The sequence below is a fragment of the Dasypus novemcinctus genome, chromosome 10 (genome assembly GCF_030445035.2).
Source record: "Dasypus novemcinctus isolate mDasNov1 chromosome 10, mDasNov1.1.hap2, whole genome shotgun sequence".
NCBI lineage: Eukaryota > Metazoa > Chordata > Mammalia > Cingulata > Dasypodidae > Dasypus > Dasypus novemcinctus.
Genome location: NC_080682.1, coordinates 65,195,656 through 65,223,058, shown reverse-complemented (window position 1 = coordinate 65,223,058; position 27,403 = coordinate 65,195,656). Strand labels below are relative to the sequence as shown.

At 36.4% G+C, this 27,403-nt stretch overlaps 1 protein-coding gene across 1 annotated transcript; it reads right to left on the bottom strand.

Annotated features, from left to right (window-relative positions):
* Positions 1-777: 777 nt before the first annotated feature.
* Positions 778-26,927, bottom strand: CCDC34 (coiled-coil domain containing 34). Its single transcript, XM_004454271.5, has 6 exons — positions 26,509-26,927; positions 20,045-20,183; positions 14,031-14,138; positions 4,121-4,279; positions 3,407-3,548; positions 778-1,390 (listed from the first exon to the last, which is right to left on the bottom strand). Exons 1-6 carry the CDS (start codon positions 26,847-26,849, stop codon positions 1,176-1,178), a joined length of 1,104 nt encoding a protein of 367 aa, XP_004454328.2. The 5' UTR covers positions 26,850-26,927; the 3' UTR covers positions 778-1,175.
* Positions 26,928-27,403: the final 476 nt, after the last annotated feature.

Genomic DNA, 27,403 nt, shown 5'->3' with positions numbered 1-27,403 from the left:
ATGTTCTCTGCTTTGAAATGAATTTTCAAACACTCTGCTGCTGTTTCCTCATGGTGAATGACAACTATTGCAAAATAATCCTCAGAAACTTAGCACATGACTAACCTAGCAGAAACATTTAGATATATTCTAAATAGGAGTAGCTCTTAAATGAACCTGCTGAGCTGTACACTGCCACAACAAATTTCTATTTCTTAATTGTTTCCTAACAAAATTTAAACTTTTAAAATTCAACAAAGTGGTGAGTGCTAATAATTTCAACTATTAAAAAAGTATTTATTAAGATTTGTGACCTCAACCTCAGCAAAATATCACTTATTTAGCATTTTAACATTAAAAAAACATTGATAATCCAATAGTATTGAAAATTAGCAACTTAATGATAATTAATGCATAAGTACTTTTATAAAGTGCAGCAAAATATCAGCATATCAAAATTACTACACATTAATCTAAGAACCAGAGCATAAAACAATGTTTTAAATTTTCCTTTGAAAAACTCAGCCCTCATTTTTGTAGTACAAATATGTCACAAATTAATTATTTTTTAAATACCTATATAGGGAAAAATAAACCGAAAACTATGAACAAAGACTTTTTGGTTACTCTAGGATTCTAACCCATGTAGATTTTTTTTTTTTTTGGTAAGATTTATTTTATTTATTTCTCACCCCTGGGCATCAAACCCTGGACCTCCTATATGGTAGATGGGAGCCCAATTGGTTGAGCCACATCCGTTTCCCCATGTAGATTATTCTAATAATTTGAAGCATGCCATTTAGAATTGTTTGAATCATTTAATCTTAATCTTATTATGTTCATAAACATAAAACTAACAACAGAGTATCAATTAAAAAAGCAAGAAAAATAGTTGGTTTTACTACACATCACAGTATAGTTTTAATACAAGCTAAATACAAACACAATTCTTAATTAGGGATTCAGGTACTTATCTTCCAAACAATACACCAAAAACCAACCTTGAAACATTTATAAAAATCAGAAGATAGAAAATATATTCCTCAGTTAACTCCAAGGACTCCATACCCAAATGCAAAAATGGGAACTTGTCAATTATTACATCAAATATTAAGCTACTGATTGAGCAGTTAAAAATGATTTCTCATTTTAAAATTAAATAGCTCCAAGTAAAAACATTCTATTTCCCACATATACTATCTTTCAATTCTGCACAGAGTTCCAAGGCAAAGATTGCTTCTGGCTTTATGAATTACCAGAGATGATGACCTGTGTGGCTGGCTTATTACAGGTCTTTTATTCTTCTTTCCTGATAGATCCTTAGCTTCTTTGGGAGGAGGCATATGAATTGGTTTCCATGGAATTGGATTATAAAAAGCTGGTTCTGGATAGGAATTTCCACTGTAAAAACCTAAAATTATTTTAAAAAGAAAGAAAGAGAGAGAAAGAAATTTCTTGAGATTAATAAAAACAACTACTTATTGTTAAATTTCTAGAAAAATGTTAAAAATAAGAAGGGCAAAAACATTGGTAAGCCAGTCTGAATTATTTAAAACTTGAACTCCTGAATATTTTCAAAGAAAGAAAGCTTTTCAAATAACATAAATATTAATTATTAAAATATAATAATAGTCCTAAGAATCCAAATAATATTACTATTAAAACCTACATGAATAAAAACTTACACAAAGTTTAAGTTGTTATTAAATTAAATTTAGAAGCTTTAAATGGAACAAAATCTAGGGAGTAGATGAAATTCAGTGGTTTGAGGGCCCACTTCCCATAACAAGGTCCCAGGTTCAATTCCTGGTACCTCCTAAGAAATGATAGATAGATAGACAGACAGACAGACAGACAGAGAGACAGGCAAAACAAAATCCAATTTGTGAAACTATTCATTGTGTACTAGGTTTCATTTGTCAGACACCAAAGTTCGCAGAACTTTGCATATACAGCAAAAGTCAATCAAAATTCTTTGGAAGCACCTTTGAAATTCTGAATTACAGTCACTGAAATTAGTAAGATTTCATAATACCACTATAATTTCAATTACTAATTATGAAGTGCTCTCCTACTAGAATGCACATGAAGTGTTTATTGAATTGTAAATGCCTGACATCTAGTAACTGTGGGTAGAAGGAATATTTTGCAAATCATATCCAAATCCTCCAGTCACTATAAACATGTAAGTTTATTTCATAATTTTAAAAAATGATATGGGATTAAAGAATAGAGATCTAAGAGCAGTAGAACATTTGCAGAAAAATATACTGCTTGTTAGAATTAAAAACTCAAAAAAATTAATAAAATAATACATTATTCTAGCAATTACTTGATTAGAACCACAGCTTGGAAGTGGATGTGGCTCAATTAGCTGAGCCCCGGTCTCCCACATGGAGGGCCCCAGGTTCAGTTCCGGGTGCCTCCTAAAAAACAACAAACCAACAAGCAAACAAACAAAAACACAACTCAAGAAGGAAGCTGACGTGGCTCAGTGGCTGAGTGCCAGCTTCCCGCATACCCACAACGAGGTCCGGGGTTCAATCCCTGGCCCTGGTGCATCAAAACAAAACAAAACCCACAGCTTAATTATTGTCCCTTTTTCAAACAAGAAAGAAAAAAAAAAGGGAGAAGACCATGAGTAGTAGCTGGAATGGATGACCTCTGATCTAGAAAACAGACTTAAATCCTGACAGAAGGAATGTGTCATTCAGACACTGGTAGTCCATTTTGACTGCAAAGATATGTCCACACACACTTCGCCAAGATGGTCAAACAAAGTCTGGAATATGTTCTATTGTGTGAACAAAACAAAACGGGAGTATTTTAAATAATAAATCACTTAAACAAGTGAAGGCAGCTGTCAGCAAGGTATGAGCTTCCAACAAGAAGCAGAAAGGAAAATACGCATTGTCATTTATAACCAAGCCTAAAGGCATAATGGTTTTGTGTATGGTTCAAGTGCTGCCTAGTATTCCATGCTGGAAAAGGAGTGTCCCAAAGCCATTGGGAGCTCTGCCTTAGAGAGGACTCGAAGAAGGGGAAGGTAAAATAACCCATTAACTATATCCCGATTAAGGCTTTATCACACAAGAAATGTAAGAGAATTTTATTTTTGTCTTAATGTTAGAAATCATTACTTTAAAGCATTAGTTTTGCACTTTGTAACCACTGCCATTAAAAGAATAATAAATAATGATAATAAATTTGTAGTATTTCCATTGGAACATAATAATGGTTTCATTTTCTAAGAAATGTCAGATAATTTGTAATATTTCTATACAATATAGTATGTTACATATATAATCCTCAGGAAAATTATAATTTGAAAGAAAATTTTATACATTTCTATTTCTCTCAAAGGAAACTAAATGTATATTTGCTCTTGTAAACCATATTTACATAAGCCACTAACATAAAAACCAACCTGTAAGTTTTCCATTGGCATAGCCATAGCTCTTTGCAGTGGGACGAGGTTTATTTTTTGAATTTTCCAACCATTCCTTGAACTTTTTTTCTGCTATTTCCTTTTTTTCCTGTAATTCAGCTTGCCGTTGTTTTTCTTTTTCCTCAACATGACAAGAAGAAATAATTTCCAAGGATATTCTGTCACTAAAAATTCCACTCAAATCCTACTTATTTTTTTCTCCCAACAGTTTTTCAGCCTAATTGCTCACTGGCCATAAAAAGTGAATCATATTTCTATAATTTGAGAGCAAAATTAACATTACCAGGAACAAGGTTATAGAATTAAGGTGTCTATGTCCGAACAACAATTAGACATCGAATCTAAATAACAAAGCAATTTACTGTTTTAAGAGACTAGCAATTCATAATAAAGTAATAAGACTTTCCATAAAAGTATATCGAGAAATATTTAAAAGTAGTAACAACAAAAAGTTTCAAACATGACTGAAAAAATATCAACAGGCTAATTAACATTTCTCAGCCTAAGAAAACCAAAAATGCATATTCGTTTCTGAAATTTAAACATAATGTACAGAATAAATAGGGTGGGTTCATGCATTTATTTTATGCTAAGATAGTGCCAATTTTCTACCAGATAACTTTTTCTACAATATAATCGGTATATATGAAAACCAAAGGCATATATTCTAACTTGTTATTCAAATAAAAATACCTTTTCTTTCTTCTTCTTTTCACATTCTTCAGCATTTTTTTTCTTTAGCCAGTCCTGATACTTTTCTTTTGCTTTTTCTTGCAAATGTTCTCTCTCTAGTTCCTTTGCTGCTTTTTCCTCCAATTCTTTATTAATTTTTTGTTCCCTTTCTTTCCTTTTCTTAAATAAAAAAGAAGGGATTTTAATTGTAATAATTATAATTATAATTATTCTTATACCAGCAAAGATTGTTATATTGAATAATTTGCTGAACTTATTTCTTAAAATACATGACAGCGCAGTGGCTGGCACAACATGGCTTATGAAGATATATAACATACCCACAATTATCTGTCTACTATCTGCATTCTAAGTTTCCTGAGCAGAGTGGCAAAGCCCTTACTAAAGTACACCCAGAGCCTGGAACAGTACTGGATATATAGTAGATGCTCAGTAATGATTTGTTGAATAAATTAGTGAATAACTATTGTACCCTGTTAGATTTTCATAAATGTTAGTATTTTTAATGGGTGTCTACCCTCACTCCTTAATATAGAAGTTACATACATATACATTTCCTTGACAGACAATTTGCAAATACAAATACTTGGATAAATCTTCCCCATAAGTGAGTTACAGAAGGACAAATAAATAACTTTGGTCCATTAAATACTACTATAATAGCTCATACAGGTAAATCTCTGGCAATGTAATTCTTACATCTTACATGGATGAGGGGTTGGCGAATTATGGTCTACAGGCCAAAACTGGTCTACCAGCCACCTGTATTTATAAAGTTTTATTGGAACATGGCCACATCCATTGGTTTACATATTTTTTGTCTATGGCTGCTTTTGCACTACACAACAACAAAGCTGAATAGCTGCAATAGAGAATGTTATGGCCCACAAAGCCTAAAACATATATTATCTAGCACTTTACAAAAAAGTTTGCAGACTTCCTCATACACAGTATATCTCAAAATTTTTGCCTCTCTCATTCAAAAGATAATCTGCTGGGAAGCAGCTGTGGCTCATTCAGTTGGGCTCCCGTCTACCATATGGGAGGCCCTGGATTCGCACCCTGGGGCCTCCTTGTGAAGGCAGGCTTGCACACAGCCATGGAGAGCTGCCGGCCTGCAAGCACGCCCGACCCGCAAGCGCCATGGAGAGCCAACTCAGCAAGGTGACGCAACAAAAAAGAGACAAGTAAAAACACTGAAAAGCATGCAGCGAATGGAGAGAGAGAGCAGACAACAAGCAAGCCGCGTTGGGGGGGGGGGGGAGTAAATAAAAAATAAATACAGACACACAGAAGAAAGCACAGTGAATGGACACAAGAGAGCAGACAGTAAGCAAGCCACAAGTGGGGGATAAAAAAAAGTAAGATAATCTACCAACACAGGTAAATTCTAAATAACCAGTAACATAGCTAGACTGTCTTTAGAAAATAATCTGCATGGCATAAAAGAGTATAAGCAATACAAATGCCATATACATTGCTTTGTGAGCAAAACAATATGAGCCAGGAAAACAAATTCTTCCCTTGAAAGCCCCTTTTAGAATATTTTAATATAGGTAATTCAATTAACACCCAACAAACATCAGGTACATGCAAATATACGTCCAGTGTGGTAAAGGCAGGTCTTAAAAATCAAAACACAAGTCCTTTCTCAAGTTGCTGTTTCCTTTTTGGTGGGCAGCCATAGCTGCAGAGAGATCCTTTCATGCTGAGAACTCAATATTCATTGAAACAGTACTGGATTTTAAAATTTCATACTATCAAAAAATCTTATATGTCACCTTTATCTGACTTATAATTCTCCAAGACCTAATCAAGAAGACTTCTAGGGAAGTGGATGTAGTTCAAGTGATAGAGTTTCCGCCTACCATATGGGAGGACCTGGTTTCAAGCCCTGGGGCCTCCTGGTGAAAAAGAAGAGAAAGCGTGCCTGCACAACAAGTCAGTGCCCATGGGAATGTCCACATGAGTGCCCATATGGTGAATCGGTGCCCCACACAACTGAGTCATGCAGCAAGATGAGGATGCATCAAAAGAGAAACAGGGAGAGAGCCCTGGTTTCTGGTAAAGCGCAGCAGAAACCAGGAACTCAGGTGGTGCAACTGACAGGGAACCTCTCTCCCCATCAGAGGTTTCCAGGATCAAATTTGGGTGAATCCTAGAAGAGAGAAAATGAGAAAAGAAGACAACACAGACAGCAAAAACAGCAGGGCAGCAGGAGGGGAAGGGGGAAAATAAATAAATAGATAAATCTTTAGAACAAAAAAGATTTCTAGTTCCTATACTGTTTTCAGTTATATCACCTAACATTTATTAAATACTAATTATACTTGTCACTGTTCCACATACTTTAAATGTCTGCATTATGAAATTTAATTTCACAACCATCATATAAGGTAGATACTATTATCCCCATTCTCAGACGAGGAAACTGAGGCACAAAGAGGTTTAGTAATTTGCGTAAGGGCACACAGATGTTAAATGGCAGATAAGGAAATTGAATCCAGGTAATTTGGTTCCAGAGTCTGTGTTTTAACCACTTCAATAGAAAATGCTTTTTTACTTCCCAACAGGCTAATCTACAAATTCACTTTTAGAAGACCAACATATTTGCAAGTATAAACTATCAATAAGAAAATTGAGAGAGTAAGTGTTCTTGATTTCATCAACCTCACACTTCACTACTCCTAAAGGTCAGTGATCAATTAAGTTTGGGAAATATTGCATACTTCATCTTTCTCTTAGACATTTATAACCGACATTGTAAAAGACCTATATAAAAAAGAAAAGAAAAAAACCAACTTTGCTTAACCCAGAATTTTCCAGATTTACCTGAATAGAGAATCCTTATTTTGTTAACCACCTCTTAGTTACTTAGGGGGTCACAGGGTACCACAATCCTGACGTGGACTAGCAAAGCATTCAAAGATTTTTAAAAAATACACACCTAGGAAAAAACTAATGGAAACCTTTAAGTAATGTAGGAGCTTTGAAAAAAGTTTTATTTTTTCCCTTTATGTACCCTGGAGCTCTAAATCTCCTGTCTCCAGGAAACAGCAGAAAACTTAGTGGTATGAAGAAAAATATTAATCACTAGTAAAAATAAAGAGAAGGAATGGGGGTAATAGGTTGGGATATGAGCATAAGAAGGGAAAAGATAGTTTGGCTACTGTGTTTGAGTTAGGAAACATACTTTGGTATTAAAAGAAGTAAAAGGAAAGATAGCGCATAGGGAAAAAAGGATATGACGTGACAGGAGTAATCCAAATAACAAAGACAAGTTTGTAAATGAGAAGTCAAAAAATGGTACCAATAGTAGTGGCAATATTTTTACTTTTAATGAACAGTACAAATGGACAAGAAAAAAAGTGAATAAGGCAAAAATCTTTCCCATTTCTTAATCATGTCTGTGTCTAAAAATACCCCTTTATTTTCCTAGCAAAGATTTCAACATTATGATCACTTCATGTGAACTACTGCAACTTCCTATACATGGTCTGAGCTTAACAGTACATTTTAACTAAAAAAGAAAAAGAAATAAAAACAAATAAAACCTCTTTAAATGTCACCTATTTTGTTTTTAAACAAGGTAAAGCTTTGACAAACTCTACTGTTTATTTGGAAAAGTCTATTTTATTAGAATTTTGCATCATCCTTCTGAGGAATAGGCAAAATTCTTAAATTTATGAAATCCTAATAATCTTGGGCCCAAATGGCTTTTATTCAGCTGAAGTTCCTAGCTATACAGAACATGAGAAAAGAGAAGTTCATTAGAACTCTATTTTGGTATCTTCAGGCTGTCCCTCCCACTAGCTACACATTCCACAAATGCTTCTCACAGGGTAATACACTTTCTCCCTTGCTATTCCTACAAATGAGTCTTGCCCATTGCTGCAATGATGACATGACTCAGGTCAAGGTGCCTGATACATGCAACTTACCCTTCTAATTGGAATTATCCTGCTTTAGGATGGCAAGAGGTTGGTATCTGAAAGAAGGCTATTCATAAAACTATGGGAGACTGCTGAGGCAGACAGGCTCATCTGCCCATTAGGAGTAATGGGCATTAGTACAAGTTAAAAACAATCCCCTCATCTTTCATTCATAGTCCAAATATTTATTCAACTTTAAAAAATTTGGCTGAGGAAACTTTAAAAAAACAATAATGAAATCTTACAGGAAAGCATCCAAATGCAAAACATATCAAAATGGAACTGTCCTGGTTGAAGTGGAAGTAGACTATGCACAGCCTCACATACTCAGGAAAACCTCCCACTTCAACCTAACAAGTCTCCTACTGTAGTACCTGGTATAACTATCAAGAACCCTAGCTACTCCCTAGCATACAGTATTACAACCCATCAGGATCACCACGTAATGAATGTGAAAGTTAGAGAACCTGGGATTGCTGGCCAGTTAGGATGCTACCGATTCTGGAGGAAACAAGCCTTCTAGCCTCTGAAACTGACTGCTACTAGAGGAATTCCTAATGCCAGAGGACTCCAGGGAGGGTGACTGGTATATGTTAACTGTACTACTGCCTCTTCTTGGTCTAGTGAGTCATCCTTGGAAATGCAGTTAGGTCAATGTTAGTCACTGAGTCTTGGCATTATGCTGTTGATTTTGGAATGCTACTGCTGACTTCTCACATCTCCTTCATCTTTAAAGGTTATCTGGTTTTTCCCTGTATCCTTGGTCTGAAATTACACTCTTATGTGCCTATGAATGAGCCAGGAAGATGCAGAGCAAACAGACGGTAGAAGACTGGGTCCCTAATTCACCACTTGGAGAAGCACCTCCTAACCAGTCACATTCACATTGGACTCTGCATGAGAGAGAAGTGCACTCTGGTAGGGTTTTGCTATTATTAATTGTGCTGCATGAAAATTCCTGCATACTGTCTCCTAGCAAAAACAACTACAGGTGTCTTAGTTGGAAAGGCAAGGAAGCCCTTAAAAGGTACATTAATGAGGAGGTTACTGAACACCAAGATATCTTAGAAGGCCTATACTAGCCCTAGAGTAAAGGCCATTCTAAACCATTCTAACAAAGCTTAAGAGATTAAAAAAAATTTTTTTTTAAGATTTAAAAGAATTAAACTGATCCATAAAAAACTTACATGTTGAACTCCATCAAAATAAAAAACTTCTGCTCTTTGAAAAAGACTATTAAGAAAAACTAAATCAGAAGCCACAGAATGGGAAGACATGTAACCTGAATATACAAATTCTTACAATTAATAATATACACAAGCCCTCCAAAAAATGAGCAAAAGTCTTGAATCAACAATTCATAAATAAGACATAGAAATGGTCAATAAGTTTATGAAAAGATGCTGAAGATCATTAGACCTCAGGGAAATGCAAGTAAAAACACTACATCTCACTAGAATAAAACATAAAAAAGACTGATAATATCAAGTTTGGAGTGGATGTGGAACAAATGGAATTTTCTTACATTGGTGGTGGAAATATAAAATGGTACAAATACTTCAGAAAACAGTTTAGCAGTTTCTTATGAAGTTTAAACACATATTAATCACACACTAGCAATTCAACTCCTCAGTATATTTACCCAGAAGAAATGAAAACTGTCCACAAGAACACTTGTATGTGAATGGTGATAGAATTTTATTACTAATACCCCTATAACTGGAAACAACCCAACTTGTCCATCAACTAGTGAATGAATAAACAATTTGTTGTTTATCTACAGAATACAACTCAGCAATAACAAGAAACATACAATAGCAGAATAAAATTGAAAAAAAAAAAAAAGAAGCCCAACACAAAAGAGCATATACTCTGATGACAGTTATACAAAATTCTTTAAAGGGCAAAACTAATCCATAGGGAAAGAAAGCAGATTAACGGTTTCCTTGGAGGTGAGGCTGCTGGGGACAGGTGGAGTGAGTGCAGACTGCAAAGGGATATGGGGATATGGGGATGAAGGAAATGTTCTGTACCTTGGCTGTGGTGGTAGTTATGTGGGTATACATAAGGTAGTCAAAACTCATCAAACTGTATTTTAATTTATGAAAATTATAGCTCAATAAAGTTCATTTTAAAAAATCAGACAGGCTCTCTGTAGGATGTAAACCAGGGAAAAGAGAATAATGCCTTTAGTTAACAAGAGCAGAACAGTGGCACCCAGAAAAAAGTATAGAGAGAGTGAGTAACCAGTCTCTAAGCGGCTTCGGAAATTTTGGAAGTCCAGTTCAACACCACACAGGCTACAACAATAAATTTCCCTTTTCTTAATATGGTACCCTAAGAGAACCTTTGTTTCTTGTAAGTTAAAGGAGACTACTTAAAATTTCTGAATTTGGTCCTCAAGTAATGTGTGGCACATAATAAGAGTTGAATGAACAATAATTGAACGCATGAATGATGGGAAGGTATGTTATGAATCATACAGTTTGTTGATTTGAATTAATTTTTTATAGTAAAAAAGCAAGTTCCTGGGAATGGATTTGCCTCAAGAGGGTGAGTGCCTGCTTCCCACATGGGAGGCCCCAGATTTGGTTCCTGGTACCTCCTAAAAAAAAAGCAAACAAGCCAAACGAAAAAAAAAACTAATTCAGGGGAGCCAATGTGGCTCAGTGTTTGAGTGTTGGCCTTCCACATTATGAGGTCCAGGGTTCAGTCCCTAATCCCTGGTACCTCACACACACATACACACAAAAATTGGTTCCTGTTTTGAAAATTAAAAAGCAATTTTTAGAAGCCAGTGTGGCTCAGTGGTTGAGTGCCAGCCTCCCACATATGAGGTCCTGGGTTCAATCCCTAGTCCCAGTACCTCAAAAAAAAAGCAATTTTTATTTTGAAATAATTTTTAAAGCATTAAAAAAAAGACCCTTTACAAAATATTTGAAAACACACTATGAAAAACAAATCTAGAAAATTAGTTTGACAACACAGATATAAGAAGACTAAATGAGATAAACCAAGTATTTTTAAATGAGTTAAGAATTTATAGTCAAATTACAAGGAACTAGTTTTGCTAATGGATACATAAATCCTTTCTGTCTGAGTTTTTGATAGAACACAGTGAAAATGACTTGGAGAAAATAATGGCTACAGATATGGCTAAAATGTGAATGAAACTGGAGGCTGTGCAGGACCACACACCATGAAATGTAAACTGAGGAGGAAAAAACTAGATGCCAGATGGGAAGAAAAGAACCAGGAGAGTAGTCTTTACAAACAGAGGTAAATTTAACTGAAGTTGAAATAAGAAATCTGATAGGTTTTAAAAAAAAAAACTAGACGAATCAATTATTCCCTAAAATCCACAGAGTTCTACAGAATATGTAAAACTTAGTTTCTCAGGGTTCATTTTTACACTATTCTTAACCTCATGTAATCTTGTTTTCAATAATTAGTGATTTATGTCAGGGTAAGCCATTTCCCTCAAATGTGAAAAAAAAACTCAAATAATTGGATTAGATCTACTACCACTAATTAAACAGAGAATTTATCATCTCCCAGCAGTATCTCATATTCTTAGACAAACAATAACTATGCTTGATAGACATAGTAAAGTTAGCTTAATGGAGCTAGAAGATAAGAGAGGCTTTTAGAGGAAAGAATACTATTCTGCACATGTAAAATTACTTTGTTTTGTAGTTATAAATTTCAAAAGAATATCACCCAGTTTTGTAATATTATGATTTTGGCATTTATCCACCAAAAAAATCCCTCATGGTGTTATGGGATAACGCAAAATGAAAAAACAAACCATTTACTTCTCAAGTAAGGAACGTGTACTTTTATGGTTATAATACCTACAAATCTAACAAATTTCCTTATTATATCTTGATGCTGAAGCTATGTCATCTTCAATTTACTGGGATGCTTTACATAAAAAGAGTGCTCTTATTAATACCACTATATATCAGAGTCAATAATAGTGAAGGACAAAAATTAGAATTAAAAAATTAAAAATTTTTATTGAAACATTTGTCTAAATTCATAAAATTACCTATAATAATAAAATGAGCACCCTTCTAAATATGTTAAAAAAATCACATAGAAAAAAATTAACTAGATGAGTATTTTTAAAATTTTTAATTTGTGATCCAGTATTGGAATATATTAAAATTGAATAGAATGTTTATTCATTCATTCAATTAACAAATGCTTACTGTATGCAAAGCATTATGCTAGATCTTGTAGTTGATAAAAAGTAATATAAGAAAATAATTCTTGCTCTTAAGGGTTTTAAAATCGCTTCCTTAAGGGAAGTGAAGATATATGCATAATACGATACAGCAACATAACATATATAATCAATGTGTTACATGTTAAAAAGCCATAAAAGTAATACAACTTGCAAGGTTTCAGATAATTTTTAGCATGCAATCAGTGAATGCTTCACACGAGAAATGTTTTTTGAGTTGGATGGGTAAGGCAGGGTGGAAGACATGGTGAGAGTCCTTGCTGATAAAATATTATATATAAAAACACAGAAGTGAGAAACAGTAAGAACAGTGTTCTAAAAATTTTTCATGAACATATCACATTGGGGGCTAGGAAGCATAGCCCAAAGCTTAAGACTGCTTTGAAATCTACTGTGTATCCTAAATATAAAATTTATGTTCTACTTCCATTATAATCTATGCTTGTTTTAATATAAAAATAAGGTTTTTCCCCTCAAAAGTTTCCAGAAAAACTAATATTCCAAGAAGATGTGCTATGATTATCCTGTGTGTGCTCCGAAAAGAATCCCAAGAAAAAGCAATAACATAGAATGAAGGAAATGGGGGTATGAGACATGGCTGAAATGGAAGTTCAGATGAGAGAAAAGGTCTTTAAGCAGCCAAGATATTTAGGGAAGTGGATTTGGCTCAACTGATAGGGCATCCACATACCATACGCGAGGTCCAGGGTTCAAACCCAGGGCCTCCTTACCCGTGTGGTGAGCTGGCCCAAGCACAGTGCTGACGCACACAAGGAGTGCCATGCCACCCAGGGGTGTCCCCCGCATAGGGGAGCCCCACGGACAAGGAGTGCGCCCAGTAAGGAGAGCCATCTCACGTGAAAAAAGTGCAGCCTGCGCAGGAGTGGCACTGCACACATGGAGAGCTGACGCAGCAAGATGACACAACAGAAAGAGACAAATTCCTGGTGCCACTTACAAGAATGTAAGCAGACACAGAAAAACAAAGAGTGAATGGAAACAGAGAGTGTGTGGGGGGGGGAAATAAATAAAAAATAAATCTTTAAAAAAATTTTTAAAAAACCTTATTCAAGGGGAAACCATGAAAATCAATTTTTGAACTGGGGACTTCTTCAGCAAGATGAGTCCAGCAGGTACTCAGAGGTGGATTCATTCATTCAATAAATATTTGGGGGGATCTGTTATGTCCCAGATATGTATCTAGCTGCTGGATAACTGAAAAGAAGAAAAAATTCCTACCCTTACAGAGCTTACATTCCAGTTTAGGGAAATAAATAAGTTTAAGGATACAATGAAACCATATAAGAAGTTATCACAAAAAGGAAAGGAAGGGATGACCATGAATGACAGAAGAACCCTAATTATGTCTGGGTTAGGAGAACAGTGCTATGGAGGGCAATAATGTGCTGTTTTAGATTTGAGGGCTCATAGGTACCAAGAGACGGAAATCCAAGACTCTAGAAGATCAGGCCTAGAGATACAGATTTGGTGACAGCCTGCAGGCAAGTACTAGTGGAAGCCACATGAGGGGAAAAGGAGAAAAGTGATAGTAAAGAGAAGAAGACAGAGCCTTGATGAATGTCCACAAGGAACAGGGGGTAAAAAAGCAAACCAGAGAAAAAAGAATCTAAGAGAAATATAAAAAACCTCGGAAATGAAGGATAATGAGAAGAATGTCTTTGCAAAAGAGATATAGTATACATGTGTGTATGTTATTTTTTCTCTTTACCTGTTCATTCTTTTTCTGAACCCATTCTTTGTGCTTTTCTTCAGCAATTATTTTTCTTTTTTCACGTTCTTCCATTTCTTTTCTTTTTTCTAGTTGTTGGTTTAATTCCTATGGATTTTATTTAAACAAAAAGCAGTATTTAGTAGCAAGTACCCAAGTCACATAATTTTTTAAAAGGCTGAGGTTAACCAAATTAAACAAGAATATAGTTTCCTTTATAGAAAATATACCATTGGTGACAATAACTTACTTAATTAACTAGTCTATGATGAAAGAAAGCATTGGTAAAAAGTATAAGTCATTTTTTAGAAATGCAAATAATTGCTTAGCAACAAAACACTAGTTTCTTACACTGAACTTCAGCTAAATTACCCTCATTGAAATCAGCTTTCCCACACATAAACTTTGGCATCACTGTAAGCTATTGGCAGAAGCACAAGAGAGCTGCAATTTTTAAGAAGAGTTATAAAAAGCTTTTAGCTTCTTGGTAAAGACAAAGGATAGGAATTAAATAATCCCTAAATTAAAATTTTAATTCAGAGTTCCACCAAAGAAGAAATATAAAGATTCCATTCAACTTTCTTTAGGGAAAAAGAATCCAGAAATTTTTTTACTGATTTTATAGCTGCTGGAGTAAAAAACAAAACCACATTCATATCCCAGATTGTTTAACTGCCTTGCTGTCACTCGAATCTACACGTTTGGGCATTTCCTGAGGAGAAAGAATGTAAAGGGTATGGCCAAATAAAACTACAAGCTGAATGCCACCACTTCGTCACTCATCAGTTAAATTACTGCATCAGTAGAGAATGCTGTTCAAACTAGACTTCTAGGACTGTACTACCATAATTACCAGTTATTTTTCTTCTTTCTCCTTAGGTTCTAATAGTCAGATATGTTTACATATCTCCCACTGGTCCCCACTTCTCACTTTCCCAAAGATCTATTTATCTGGGTATGGGTAGTAGTGGGAAGGACATTTTTTCAACTTTCAGACCAATTCCATTGTCTTAAATAAAGATAAAACTCTACACTAGGTGCACTTAGAACTGCACTTTAGTCCTAGGATTTAGACCTCTCATTCTAATTCTGCTGCATAAAAAATAGCTGCCCTCATTCACTCTAAAAGTCTTCCAATTCTTAAATACTATACCCTAACAAGCAAAAAAGCCATCTTGATTTTAAGGATTCTTTACTATCTCTGTACCTGCTATTCCTTCATAATAAATAAATATTTCTTTATGGAGTGAGACCTTCTATGGAGCTGAGATATAGAAGATGAAATTCCAGAAGTATCTGATCTAATCTAATCTTACTATATACAATGACAAATTAAATGTTACACTGTGAAGCACTGTCCGTCATAGGAGTTAAGAGAAGGGGAGGGAAAAGAAAGGAGGAAAACAGTGAGGACAAAGGTAGTCAGAAATAAGCATCATAGTCAGAAATGACAGACAGACAGGTGAGGGTGGGCAGTAGAAAATCAGAGTGTGAGGCTAACCAGATGGAAAAAGGTCTTTTGAGAGGGGCAGAAAAAAAAAAATGGAACTCTTTGAAGCAGTAATGCATGGCAAAAGGGATGATATAGACCTCATGATGATAAAGGTTGAAGACTGAATTTTTGAGAATCAGAACTATTTTGAGGGAGACTGAATAGGAGATGCCACAGTATATGAATTGTAAGAGAAAGGTCTGGATTTGTGTCAGGAAATAAGATAGGGGAAAGCATGTGTGTGTGTGTGTGTGAGAGAGAGAGAGAGAGAGAGAGAGAGAGAAAGCGAGAAGACCTGGTAACAGACTAGAATAAATATCCGACAACTATATATTCAAAATTTTCTAAAGTAGTCCTGGGTTAATATAATTTTATTTAAATGAACAAACTAAAGATATGATTAATTATATCTGTGTACCTTTTCAAGATTTTTCAGACTGTATACCTAAATTCAAAAATTGGAAAACTCCTAGTTTATGGTTCACAAATTTAGGTAATGTTGATACAGAGATTTAAGAAGAAAGAAGGGTCAAAAGTGCCTAGAAGATGCTACCACTGACCCAAACAATGCTCTAATCTCAGGACATCTGGTTCAAGCAATTTGCCAATCCAGAATATACACTGCATTGTGAGACACATCCCTTCCCTGTCCCAGACTGGCCCTTCTTAGAACTTCCCACCCTGAATGACTCCATCTGTTCACCACCAAGGCGAGTCTGTCCTGGGACACAACTGGAGCCTTCTCTCACGAGACCCCTACAACACATCATCTTCTGGGTCACCAGCGAATTTCAACAGGATCGTAGCTATTCTGCCATAGAGTAAACACTTCATTATGGTTAATCAAAATCCAAAGAATATCCTAAATACACATTTTTATTTCAATTACTTTTGCCTACTTTCAAAGAACTTTTTACCACTGAAGGTAATCAGAAAATATCGACAGTTTTGAGTTTCACTAACTCTCTATTCTGCCCTATTCCTTCATAAGTGCTGATAAATGAAATGGCCAAAGGCAAGAGGATGAAGAAAACAAAACAAAACAAAATAACACCTGTATTATTCACAAACTATATAATTTTTATAATTTAAAAAATATACTAAAATGATAAACAAATGTTAAAAATTAGAATTACCCAAAGGTAACAGAGAATTTAGGGAAGTCTGCTAAATATTTTAAAAATAATAATATAAATGGAAATTAAATTTAAATGACCTACAAAACCACTAGACTTTTTCATACTACTGATGTTCAACATTTACCATAACTATCGTCAACAATGGTTACAAATGTAAAAAAAAAAAAATTTGCAAGTGGGTAATTTAGATGGGTTAAAGAATTTTTCAAACACAATCCTATGTGAAACAAATCTAAATGTCTGTTGCTGAAATTAAATTTATGAGTGGTGATGATATTTTTAATGACACAACTATCCTTCAAATTTTCCTTTAAATTTTAACCTTTACATTTTAAAGGGAGAAAGAAGAAAGGCAGAGTAAGTTCAAAAATAAATATTAAGCCTGACCCATTTATTTCTAAAAAACACCATTTTGTGTAATGGAAAAAGCACTTACATTGGAATCAAAAGAATTGGGTTCCAGTCCCAGCTCTGCTGCTAACTGAAACCCTGGCAAAATTATTTCTCCAGCACTCATGCATTTTAGCTTTAATAGGGATGAATTGTTCCTCACAGGTAAAAATCTGTGATTTTAATGACATGATTTGTTAACAAACTAAGGAATACAAAGAATAAGGACAGAAAAATAAGGAAAGCATGACTTAGAAAATAAAGAAAAAGAGAAAGGCATGAAAAGAATGTAAATATCACACCACCACCAAATGAACTTACAAAAGTTGAGTTTGTGGCCTATATATTGGGATTTGCCTGGCATAATTTATACTTTAAGATTCATGCTAAAGTATTTTTATTGTTTCAGAGTGAGCAATGAAGTAGCCATAAAAAATGTCAAGCTAGAAATACAAGAAAGGTTTCCATCTCTTAACAAATTACAAATAATTACAACCTGTTATATGCTTAATCATTTTGGTAGGAATTTTATAGTCATTATTTTATTCTGTTTTCCAAATGAGTGTTCGTGGTAACTTTTATCTCCTTTTTATATACAATAATAACTAACTTTTATTAAGTGCTTTCTATATGGTATCCTGATGCTCTTTTTATCCTCACAATAACACTATGAGGTTAGTAGTCTTCTCCCCATTTTACTGAAGAAGAAATCGAGGCTTAGAGAGGTTAAAGATTTGCCTACAGTCCAAGTTTTGAACCTAGAAATTTATGCTTTTAACCACTCTACTACTGCCTTTCTAACGTCTGGCTTATAGATGAAGAACTGAAGCTAAGAGGAATTAAATAACTTTCCTAAAGTTACAGAGATAAAATTTTAGTCAGTTCTATATAACTCCAAAGTCCAGGCACTCATTAATTTTCTGTAATTTAATCAACTTCTTTCTTTGTATACTGGCTCTAATAACAACTTGAAGTGATCCTCTTTTTCTTATGTAACACATGACTTCTAGCAAGGCTAAATAGAAAGCCAAACACCATCACTGAACTCCAAAACAAAAAATATAATGTTGATATATTATAGAGTTAAAATATTATTTCAGCTACGTATGTATGCACATACGTATGTGCTTGTGTGTGACATGAAGCAAAGTAGATTTCTCACTACAAATCAACATTTTGAAAGCTATCACTAAATAATGGAATGAGTAATGCTAAAACTTGATGTTGAGATAAGAGAAGTGAGAGTCTGGGGTCCCAATAATACTCATTAATTCTGAAAATAAATAAAAAAGCTTTAAGAACACTATGAATAACAATATGATATAAATAATAATACCAATAGAAACAAAACCAGCCATCTTTATACTTTGTTTCATTTAGTCTCACAAAAATCCTATGGCATAGGTATTATTTTCTCCGTTTTGTACAGATGAGGAAATTGACGCTTAAATTTTTAAATAGCTTGCCTCAGATCACCCAGCCAGTAAAAAGGCTGAAACTAGGAATTTTATTAAGTCTGTCTGATACCAAACCATTAAAGTCTTTGTCATGCCCTGTGGAAACAAATGCTACTATTCTCACCAAACATTTTCCAGGAATAAACTTGTATTCTAGAATACAGAGTATCATGCAGTAGGGAAATGGTAGAATGTACCAGTTTTCACAATCATTTGAATCAAGCCAAGCCTTCTGATCATGTGACTACCTACCTGGTTAAGATACTTATCACAGAAGTAAACAATTAGTTTTAAATCAGATGTGGAAAATGTATTCCTAGTAAGATCACAGATGGGGGCAAAGCTTTAGTCCCCTGGGTTTTTATAGCAATACAGTTATTAACAGGTTAGAATAAACTTTAATATCCATCAACAGTGGTTAAATATATTTTAATATATGTTCAATACATTTTAAACATATTTTTAAAAAATCTTATGCAGATACGTTAAAATGATATTGTAAAACTATTTAACAAGATTGAAATACATTAATAATGTGACAGGCAGAAGCAAACAGGTTACAAATGAGTTTGATCCTATTTTGTTAAAATGAAGTACCCTCACCATCCAAATCTATTTGGTCCCTGTGCTTGGATAAGGACAATTCAGATAGTAAGTATAGACATTGAGGGATCTGTTTGGTTGCTAAGTTTTGGACAGCAAATCGGAAGAGTCAAAGAATGAGGAATTCATATGAAAATGTATCTAAAATGATTTGTTTTTTGAGTTTAGATAGTGAGAGTTCAGAGGGCAATAGATAACAGGCACCACGCTACACCATAAGTTTTAGACTTTAAAGTCAATACATGAGTCAAAAATTGTCTACAGTGAAAACTATCCATGGAAAAAGTATTGGATTTCTTATTTCATTTGAGATCCTGATCAAGTAGCTGATTTATATACTGGATTCATATTGTACACAATAAAATACCCATTTTATACACTGGAATCACATAAAGAGAAATGTCCATAAGAGAGCTAGGGAGACACAGAGAAACTGAAACTTCCTCAACAATTGGCAGACAGCCATTTCCCAGCACATACTCATTCTAAGACACATGCTCTTTGGGTGATATAGGAGTAGATTCCTGACTCTATTGCAATTTATTGTCCTTCTCTCTTTTTTGGAAAAGCTTACTGAATGTATACAGTGGAATTTACCTTAGTTAATTGTATGTTTTTATAGACATATGTTCGTATATATTTATTTTTAAAAATATATATAGAAAATCTGGAAGGCTATGCACCATAATATTAACAGTGGTTATCTTCAGGTGATGAGATTAGAGATCTTAATTTTCTTAATTTTGATTATCTATATTTTCCAAATTTTCTTATATTGAACATGTATTACTTCTATAATAAGAGTTATTAAAACTTATATAGTAAACTGATATAGCAAATGTTTTCAGAGGAAAAATAGCATTAGTATTTTCTTTTCAATGGCACCTCTACTCTATGAGCACATAGATTAAATAAAAAAACTATCTAGTTTACCTCTAGAGCTTTCTGTTGCAGACGGTCACGTTCTTCTCTTTCTTTGCCAACAAACCACACTTCCCATGGTGTCAGGCTGCTTTCTGGTAAGTGTACCTGTTTTTGTTCTTCTTGGCTATCTTCTGATTCAACCTCACTGCTACAAAGAGAGGATTTTGTAGGACTTGTACATGAAACTCTTTGGCTTACTAGTCAAAATCACTTAGCTGAACGGTGAAAGTGGAATTTGATCATATATTTATGCGTCTCTTATTAATCATAATATGAATTCATTTTATATAAAAATATATGAAAAATCATGAAGAGGAAGTCTAATATTTAAATTGGTTTACCCATAAAAATGCTTTTGAATTCCTTCATTTCCTAAAACCATATTATTTAAAAACCCACTGGATAATCCACACCAGTTGAAATGTCTCAATGCCAACAAATTTTTTGCCCTAAACATTTTATATCTAGACAACTGATTACAACACATAATCTTGATGAGGTTTGTTTTTTCTGAAGTACCAGGGCCTGGGATTGAACCCAGGACCTCCTATGTGGGAAGCCTATGCTCTACCACTGAGCCACATCAGTCCGTTGAGGTGGTTTTTTCGTTTGTTTGCTTCTTGCTTTTCTGTTTTTAGGAGGCACTGGGAACCAAACCCAGGACCTACCATGTGGGAAGCAGGCACTCAACCACTGAGCCACATCCACTCCCTGTGATGAGATCTTGAAGACTTTCCCCTTCCCCCTTTATTCACTCCCTTTCTTTCTCTGACATTACTGAACAAATGACAAAATGTGAATAAGGTATGTGGATTAGATAACAGTATTGTAACAACATTAATTTCCTAATTTTGTAACTGTACTGTTATGTAAAAGAATGTTCTTGTTTTTAGAAAATACACTCTTAGGTTTTTAGAATTAAAGGGGCATCATGCCAGAAACTTACTCTTACATGGTTCAGGAAAAAAAGAATATTTATTTATACAGAAAGAATCATAACACCAAGGGGCCAACCATTAGGGAATGTGGGTGAAGGATGAACAGTTCTTTATACTCTCCTTTCGACTTTTCAGTTAAGTCTGAAATTGTTTTTATTTTTTATTTTATTTTTTAAACGTATATTCCCTTTGACCCCTTGGTATATACTCTTTTTTTAAAAAAAATTTTTTTTATTTATTTCTCTCCCTCCCCCTTGCTGTCTGCTCTGTGTCAACTCGCTGTGTGCTTTTCCATGCCCACTTGTACCCTTGGTGGCACCGGGAAACTGCATCTCTTTTTTTGTTACGTCATCTTGCTGCCTCAACTCTCCGTGTGTGCAGTGCCACTGCTGGGTGGGCTGCGCTTTTTTCACGTGGAAGGGCTCTCCTTGCAGGGTGCACTCCTTGTGTGGGGGGCACAGCACTCCTTGCGTGTGGCAGCTCTGTGCGTGGGCCAGCTCACCACATGGGTCAGGAGGGCCTGGAGAATGAACCGTGGACCCTCCCATATGATAGGTAGACACTCTATCAGCTGAGCCACGTCCGCTTCCCTGAAACTGTTTTTAAATAAAAGTTACAAAAACAAAACAAAACAAAAAAACATATGGCCTTTCTCATCTTAAACATTTTGGTTTAGTCCCTTTTGCCAGATGCTTAGACAAGGCCTACAAGACTCTCCAGTCTTGTTACTTCCATCTCTACCATGTCCCTTCTGTCCTATTTCTAGTGGGTATAAGGAAAAGTAACTACTGACACAAGCTAATGATAAGAAAAGAAGGGAAAGGTACCGTAAGTATGTATATAAAGAAAATGGGGGAAAGGATGTTATTCAAACAGTTGAGCACCTCCTTCCCACATGAGATGTGGTCCCGGGATCGGTGCCTGGTACTTCCTGAAAACAAAACAAAACAAAAAGACGACAAGCAAACAAATGAAAAAGAAAAGCCAGGGGAACCAATGTGGCTCAGTGGTTGAGCACTGGCTTCTCACATATGAGGCCCTGAGTTCAATCCCCAGCTCCAGTACTTAAAAAAAAAAGACAGAAAAGAAAAAAGAAAATGGGGATTTGGCCAGATACACAAGCCGCAAAAAACTTAGGAAATTCTGAACTTATCAGCACAGATGGCAAGAAGGGCTGTTGAGGATCCAAGGTAGTTCTAGAGACTAGGTGATTATAGACTCTGCTCCTCTTTGTCTCTTTAATATTCCTGCCTCTAGCAACCGTCTCACTCACCGTGATGTCCAAATTTTCTCTTCCTCACAGCTTCAGTTTACTTTTTTTTGTTTTTTTGCTGTATGTCTTTATTCATCATGCCCTCATGGAATCTGTATTCTATTGGGCAAGAGATACTTTTGATGTGTTTATTTCTTAGGCATGCCTTTCCTTCTCAGTCGTGTAGAATGACTTCATCTGCTCCCACATTTTGAACTATTACTAGATGCTGATGATGGTCAGATTCCAGGCTAGACCTTTTCCTGAGCTACAGACCTTTATTTCCAACCACCTGATAAAGAGCTCCACTTAGATGTCAAACTAAGTCTAAAATAAAATTAATTATGTCACCACCCACCCACCACTTGCTTCCCCAAGAAATATTTTGCTCCTCCTCTTACAATCCTACTTTAGTGATAGATATCACCATCTCCCTACTCAAGCCAGGAAAACTCAGATGATCTTTGATTCTTCCTGCTCTCCCTCCACCTGTAATGGTGGAGGTCCAGGTCCAATGGGACCTACCTCCCATGCCCATGTAATCACCTACTCATGTCAATTCTGCTTCCTTCAGTTTTCTCAAGTCAATCTCCTATCCTCCAATCCTATAAGCACTGCCTGGACATAAACTTCTCTCCCTCCTATATTACTATTTCAAATTATTTTCTACTCTGTTGCCAGATTCATCCTTCCTTATGTCACCTCCTTTCCTCATGTCACCTCCTCACCTCAAAATTCTTCAGTGGATTTTCTGCCCACAGGATGAAATACAAACTCCTTAGCATAAAAACCATGAATTGACCCCTACCTATTTGTCCGGTCTCTACTTTCACCAATGGCTGGTCCAGGCTCAATATTTCAGTTATGCTGAACTCCCACAGGTGGATGATCCTACTACCCCCTTGTGCTTCTGCAGCTTTACACTTGCCTAGAACTCCTTTCTGCCACCTCCACATATGGCTAGATTACAAGCTGAGATCTGGGAGTAAGAGAGCCTGGATGTGAACTCATAACTGCTTCTTCCTAACTGTGAAACTCTGCTTATGTTTTATACCTTCAAGCTTCCAATTTTTTCATATGTAAAATGAAGGACATTAGTTGCTACCTCACAGGTACTACTGAATGAGACAATCTAGGCTGAAGTGCTTAGGACAGTTCTGGACACTCAATAAGCATTTAGTACATGTAGTTTATTATTATTACAGCTAACTCCTTTCCCTTCAAAATTCAACTCAGTTCAGGCATTATCTTTTTTGGTCTTGCAGTGAAATCCTCTGCAAAAATCTAGATCAAGGGCCTTGGGTTTCCTGTTACTTGTCCAAATCCGCCACAGACCATGAGTTCCTTAAAAAGAAAAAACATGTCAACTAATTTTTATTTCAAGGGACTAACATAAGATCTTGAATATGGTAGGTTCCTAAGAAATGTTTGTTGAAAAAGAAATCAGGGAGATTAATTTTTTTAAGTGATACTTCAAGTAGTAAATTTCTTGCCTTAACCATTTTAACAAATGAGTTCAAAATGTGTGGCATATATACTACAGCTCTACTCATAATCAAGAGGACTCATATGCAGCCATTTATGACCAATAGTTATTAAGGCATGGTTTTCCTAATGGATACATATATCCTAGCAGATATATTTTTAAAAATGGATATATAAAAGCCAGGATAAAGTTGAAGAGATAAACAGCAGGCCCAAAAGCCTATTATAAAGCTCCAGGAAAATACTTCCCATTATCTTGTCTGCAGTTAACTTTGAACTTTATTTCAGTATGAGCAATACACTTGAAGGTCAGTACGTCCTCTAAGCATGGCTATATTAACACCTAAAATACCTCCAGCTCATACGTACCATGTGCAGCTGATGCCTGAGTCTACCTTAAAGTCTTACTTTAACAGCTTTGCCATTCATATTAGGTGAAAGAAGGAGAAAAGGCACAGCATTCAAAGCAGCTCTTGGAGGAAGAAAGGTTTGTCCTGCTCCAGAGAGGACACTCATAGCCCAGAACCAGGACTGCCTGCCCTCCTTATCCCATCACCCCTAAGCTCTCCAATGTACCAACTAAAGACAGGAAGGAGGAAGGAGGACTAAAGAAACGTTCTAAACACTAATCTTTTCCCAGGAAGTAAGTACCAGATTTTCTGAAGCACTTGATGATACTCACCCTATTTTATCTGTTCTCTAGGAGGTGGGAAACAGGCATACTTTCAGCACAATTGAGTACCTGATAGGGATGTGACACTTGCCACACATAAGGCCTAAGGATTCTTGCATTCTCTTTCTAGCCTCACATCCTACCTATTCCTTGGATTTGTAGAGATTTAACTATGACAAAGAAGGCAGCATTAGCCTTAGGGTGCTACCAGCTCATTCAGGTGTTGTCTAAGGTAAGACAAAAATATGCTCTGGCACCTCCCCTGTGGCGCTCCACTTGGTCAGGAATTTGGTTCTTGTAAACTGATGCAAGGTTTCAGTAGCTAAGCTGTGGTTTTGATGGCCATTCACTGCTCAGACCACCAAATTCAAGTTTAAATCGTTTAATCCTACTGATTATGCTTGGAAAGTATTTTCCAAAACCTAAAAAAATTATTTTTGAAAATCTTTGGGACAGTTCAGTTCTGAAGAATCCTTCTGTAGGTCCAGATGAAAATGGACTCCTGAAGTTAATTCTACCATTAAGTTCTACTATCAGATTGATCAGAGAAGGCCTGTTTTTATTGCTATAACCAGCTGGACAAATGTTTTACTTGGTTATGCTTTCTGATCTCTATTTCAATTATGTATTTACTTTGACGTTTCATCCTTAAGAGACTCAATCTTATAACTATGTATGTGGATCACTTCATATGGTTCCATATTCCATTCACTCACTCTGGATCTGAATATCTTATATGGAAGGGGGCTAACTCAGTGTTTCTGCATAAAGCATGTATTCTTTGGTACCTGTTTTTTAGATCACTTGTACTGTGCCTTGCATGTTAGGAACTCATAAGATCTCAACACTGTCTTAGATAAAAGATATTCCTGCAGGGAGTGGATGTGGCTCAAGCAGTTGAGCTGCTGCCTCCCACGTGGGAGGTCTCGGATTCAATTACCAATGCCTCCTGAAGAAAACAAAAACAAGCAAAACAAATCAAAAAACCAACTTAGGAAAGCCAATGGGCTCAGTGGTTGAGCATTGGTTTCCCATATATGAGGTTCTGGGTTCAATCTCTGATCTCTGGTACTAAAAAAAAAAGAAAAAAAAATTCCTTTAGAGATAAGCAGGCCCTTTGCTCCTATTTTTATATACCATTACAGACATGTAATGTAGAGATGAGAGAACCTGATCAGTACACATAGGTAGTAGGGCCAGCTCTGCTAATAACTAGGTGTATGCTTTTGAATCAGACTTTTTATTTGTAGGCAGAGCTGCAGTTTTGTTATCTGTAAAATGAGTAAATTAACCTAGGTTTTAATTCCTTGAGGGCAGAGACCATGCCTATCTTGTTTGCCAGCCTTAGCGCCTAGACTAGCATATGACATATAGTAAATGCTGAATGAATAACTGCAGAAATAAACAAATTAGGATAGCTTAAATAATGCCTTTGGTTCCAACATTCTTTGATTCATTGACTTCTCTCCAACTGTTGATAAGTACTCAGATCAGACTCAAGGTTGTCTCTGAATGCTGAGGTCAACACTCTAATCTCAGTTTCAGCTCCTCATCTATGACATAAAAAGTATACTGCAGTTGGAGCTGATATAGCTCAGTGGTTGAGTGCTTGGTTCCCATGTATGAGACCCTGGGTTCAATCCCTAGTACCTCCTTAAAGGAAAAAAATGTTTACGGCAAACTACAATCTACTTCACTAGAGATGGGTATTTTCTTTTTTTTTCCCAAGATAATCAAAGGCACTAATAGGGTGCAAGTAAAACATGTTTTGGTTGTAAGGGTTTGGCCAAGCAAGAGTTATGGAATCCACAATCTGGTCTTATAAGATTTATAAAACTCCTGAAATGGTATAAACATTTAGTGTTTGCAACTGCATTTTTGGGACATCAGATTGTTGCATCATCATGTTTTCAGGAAAAGGGATTAAGAATCATAGAAGAGCTCTAGTTATTTGCAAGAACTGGCCCAGAATTCTCTTCATGTGTAAAAACGAGCAGCACCGCACGGTGCAGACGCCTGCCCTGCCTTTTAGGTGGAAGACAGGTGTGTGTATGGCCAGCAGTGGAAGGTACAAAGAAAGGTCTAATCGAGAAGGGCTGTATCGGCCCAGCGGCCTCGTGTTTACCTGGCGCACCCCTGTAACTCCATTCCTCTCAGACTCGCCACCTCGGCCTCTGAGTCATGAACATCTTCGTTCCCATCTTCCTCATCCTCCCCATCACCGTCGTCCTCGTCAAATGGGAAGCTCTGGCGGCGGAGGGGAGACAACAGCGACATGGTGGAATTGCTGCAGCTCGGCGACGGTGAGTACACGGACACCGACACCACCTCCAGGCCCTGCTCCCGGGCGCCCGCCATGAGCACGGAAAGGGTGCCAGAGGCGGGCCGAGACGTGGGCCAGCAGTCTACCGGGAAGCAGGTGCGGGGAGCGGCAGAAGCTGACCCCGGCCACTCCGCCGCCCACATCTGGCCCGCCAAGTTCAAACTGGCAGAGAGGCGGTGGAGACGTGCTCTCCCAGCAGGCCCCGCGCGCCAGACCTGGCCAATCCGAGACCGCACAGGCCCCGCGTTGCCCTGACGACGCGTGGAGGCCGCACCGGCTTTGTAGGCTTTGTCGCGGCCTGCAGGAGATTGGGTTTCCTCCGCCCAGACCTCCCTCTCCCGGCCCTTCCCCCTCCCGAATCAGGGAGTGGATGCTACTAGTGGGCTGGTCTAATTCATCGCCTTCCCTCACGGGTGAGGTCCTGCTCCTGGCTGACGACTTTGAGGGTCTTTCCCTTGCTTGCTGTGGGGTCGAAAGTAGTTACCAATATTTTGATACAGGAAATCCGCAGTCACTGAGAAAAGCCATATACTTTTATAAAGGGAAAGAAAGAGAAGCCATAACCTTACAAGGCCAGGATGATAAACAGAAGCTGTGATTTATGTCAGCACAGGGCCATATTTTATTCGCGGTGGAAGCGGGGGAACTTGGAAGTATCTAAAAATGCACTTCTGGGGCAACCTTTCAGTGTTTTGCG

What these genes read in the sequence shown, in the direction of transcription:
- CCDC34 (XM_004454271.5), bottom strand. Translation starts at nt 26,849, where the DNA reads ATGTGGGCGGCGGAGTGGCCGGGGTCAGCTTCTGCCGCTCCCCGCACC. An exon ending in TTCAGAAAAAGAATGAACAG is followed by an intron (nt 4,280 to 14,030) that starts GTAAAGAGAAAA and finishes TTTTTATTTAAG; the next exon opens with AAAAGGAAAGAAAGGGAACA. An exon ending in TGCCAATGGAAAACTTACAG is followed by an intron (nt 1,391 to 3,406) that starts GTTGGTTTTTAT and finishes AAATAATTTTAG; the next exon opens with GTTTTTACAGTGGAAATTCC.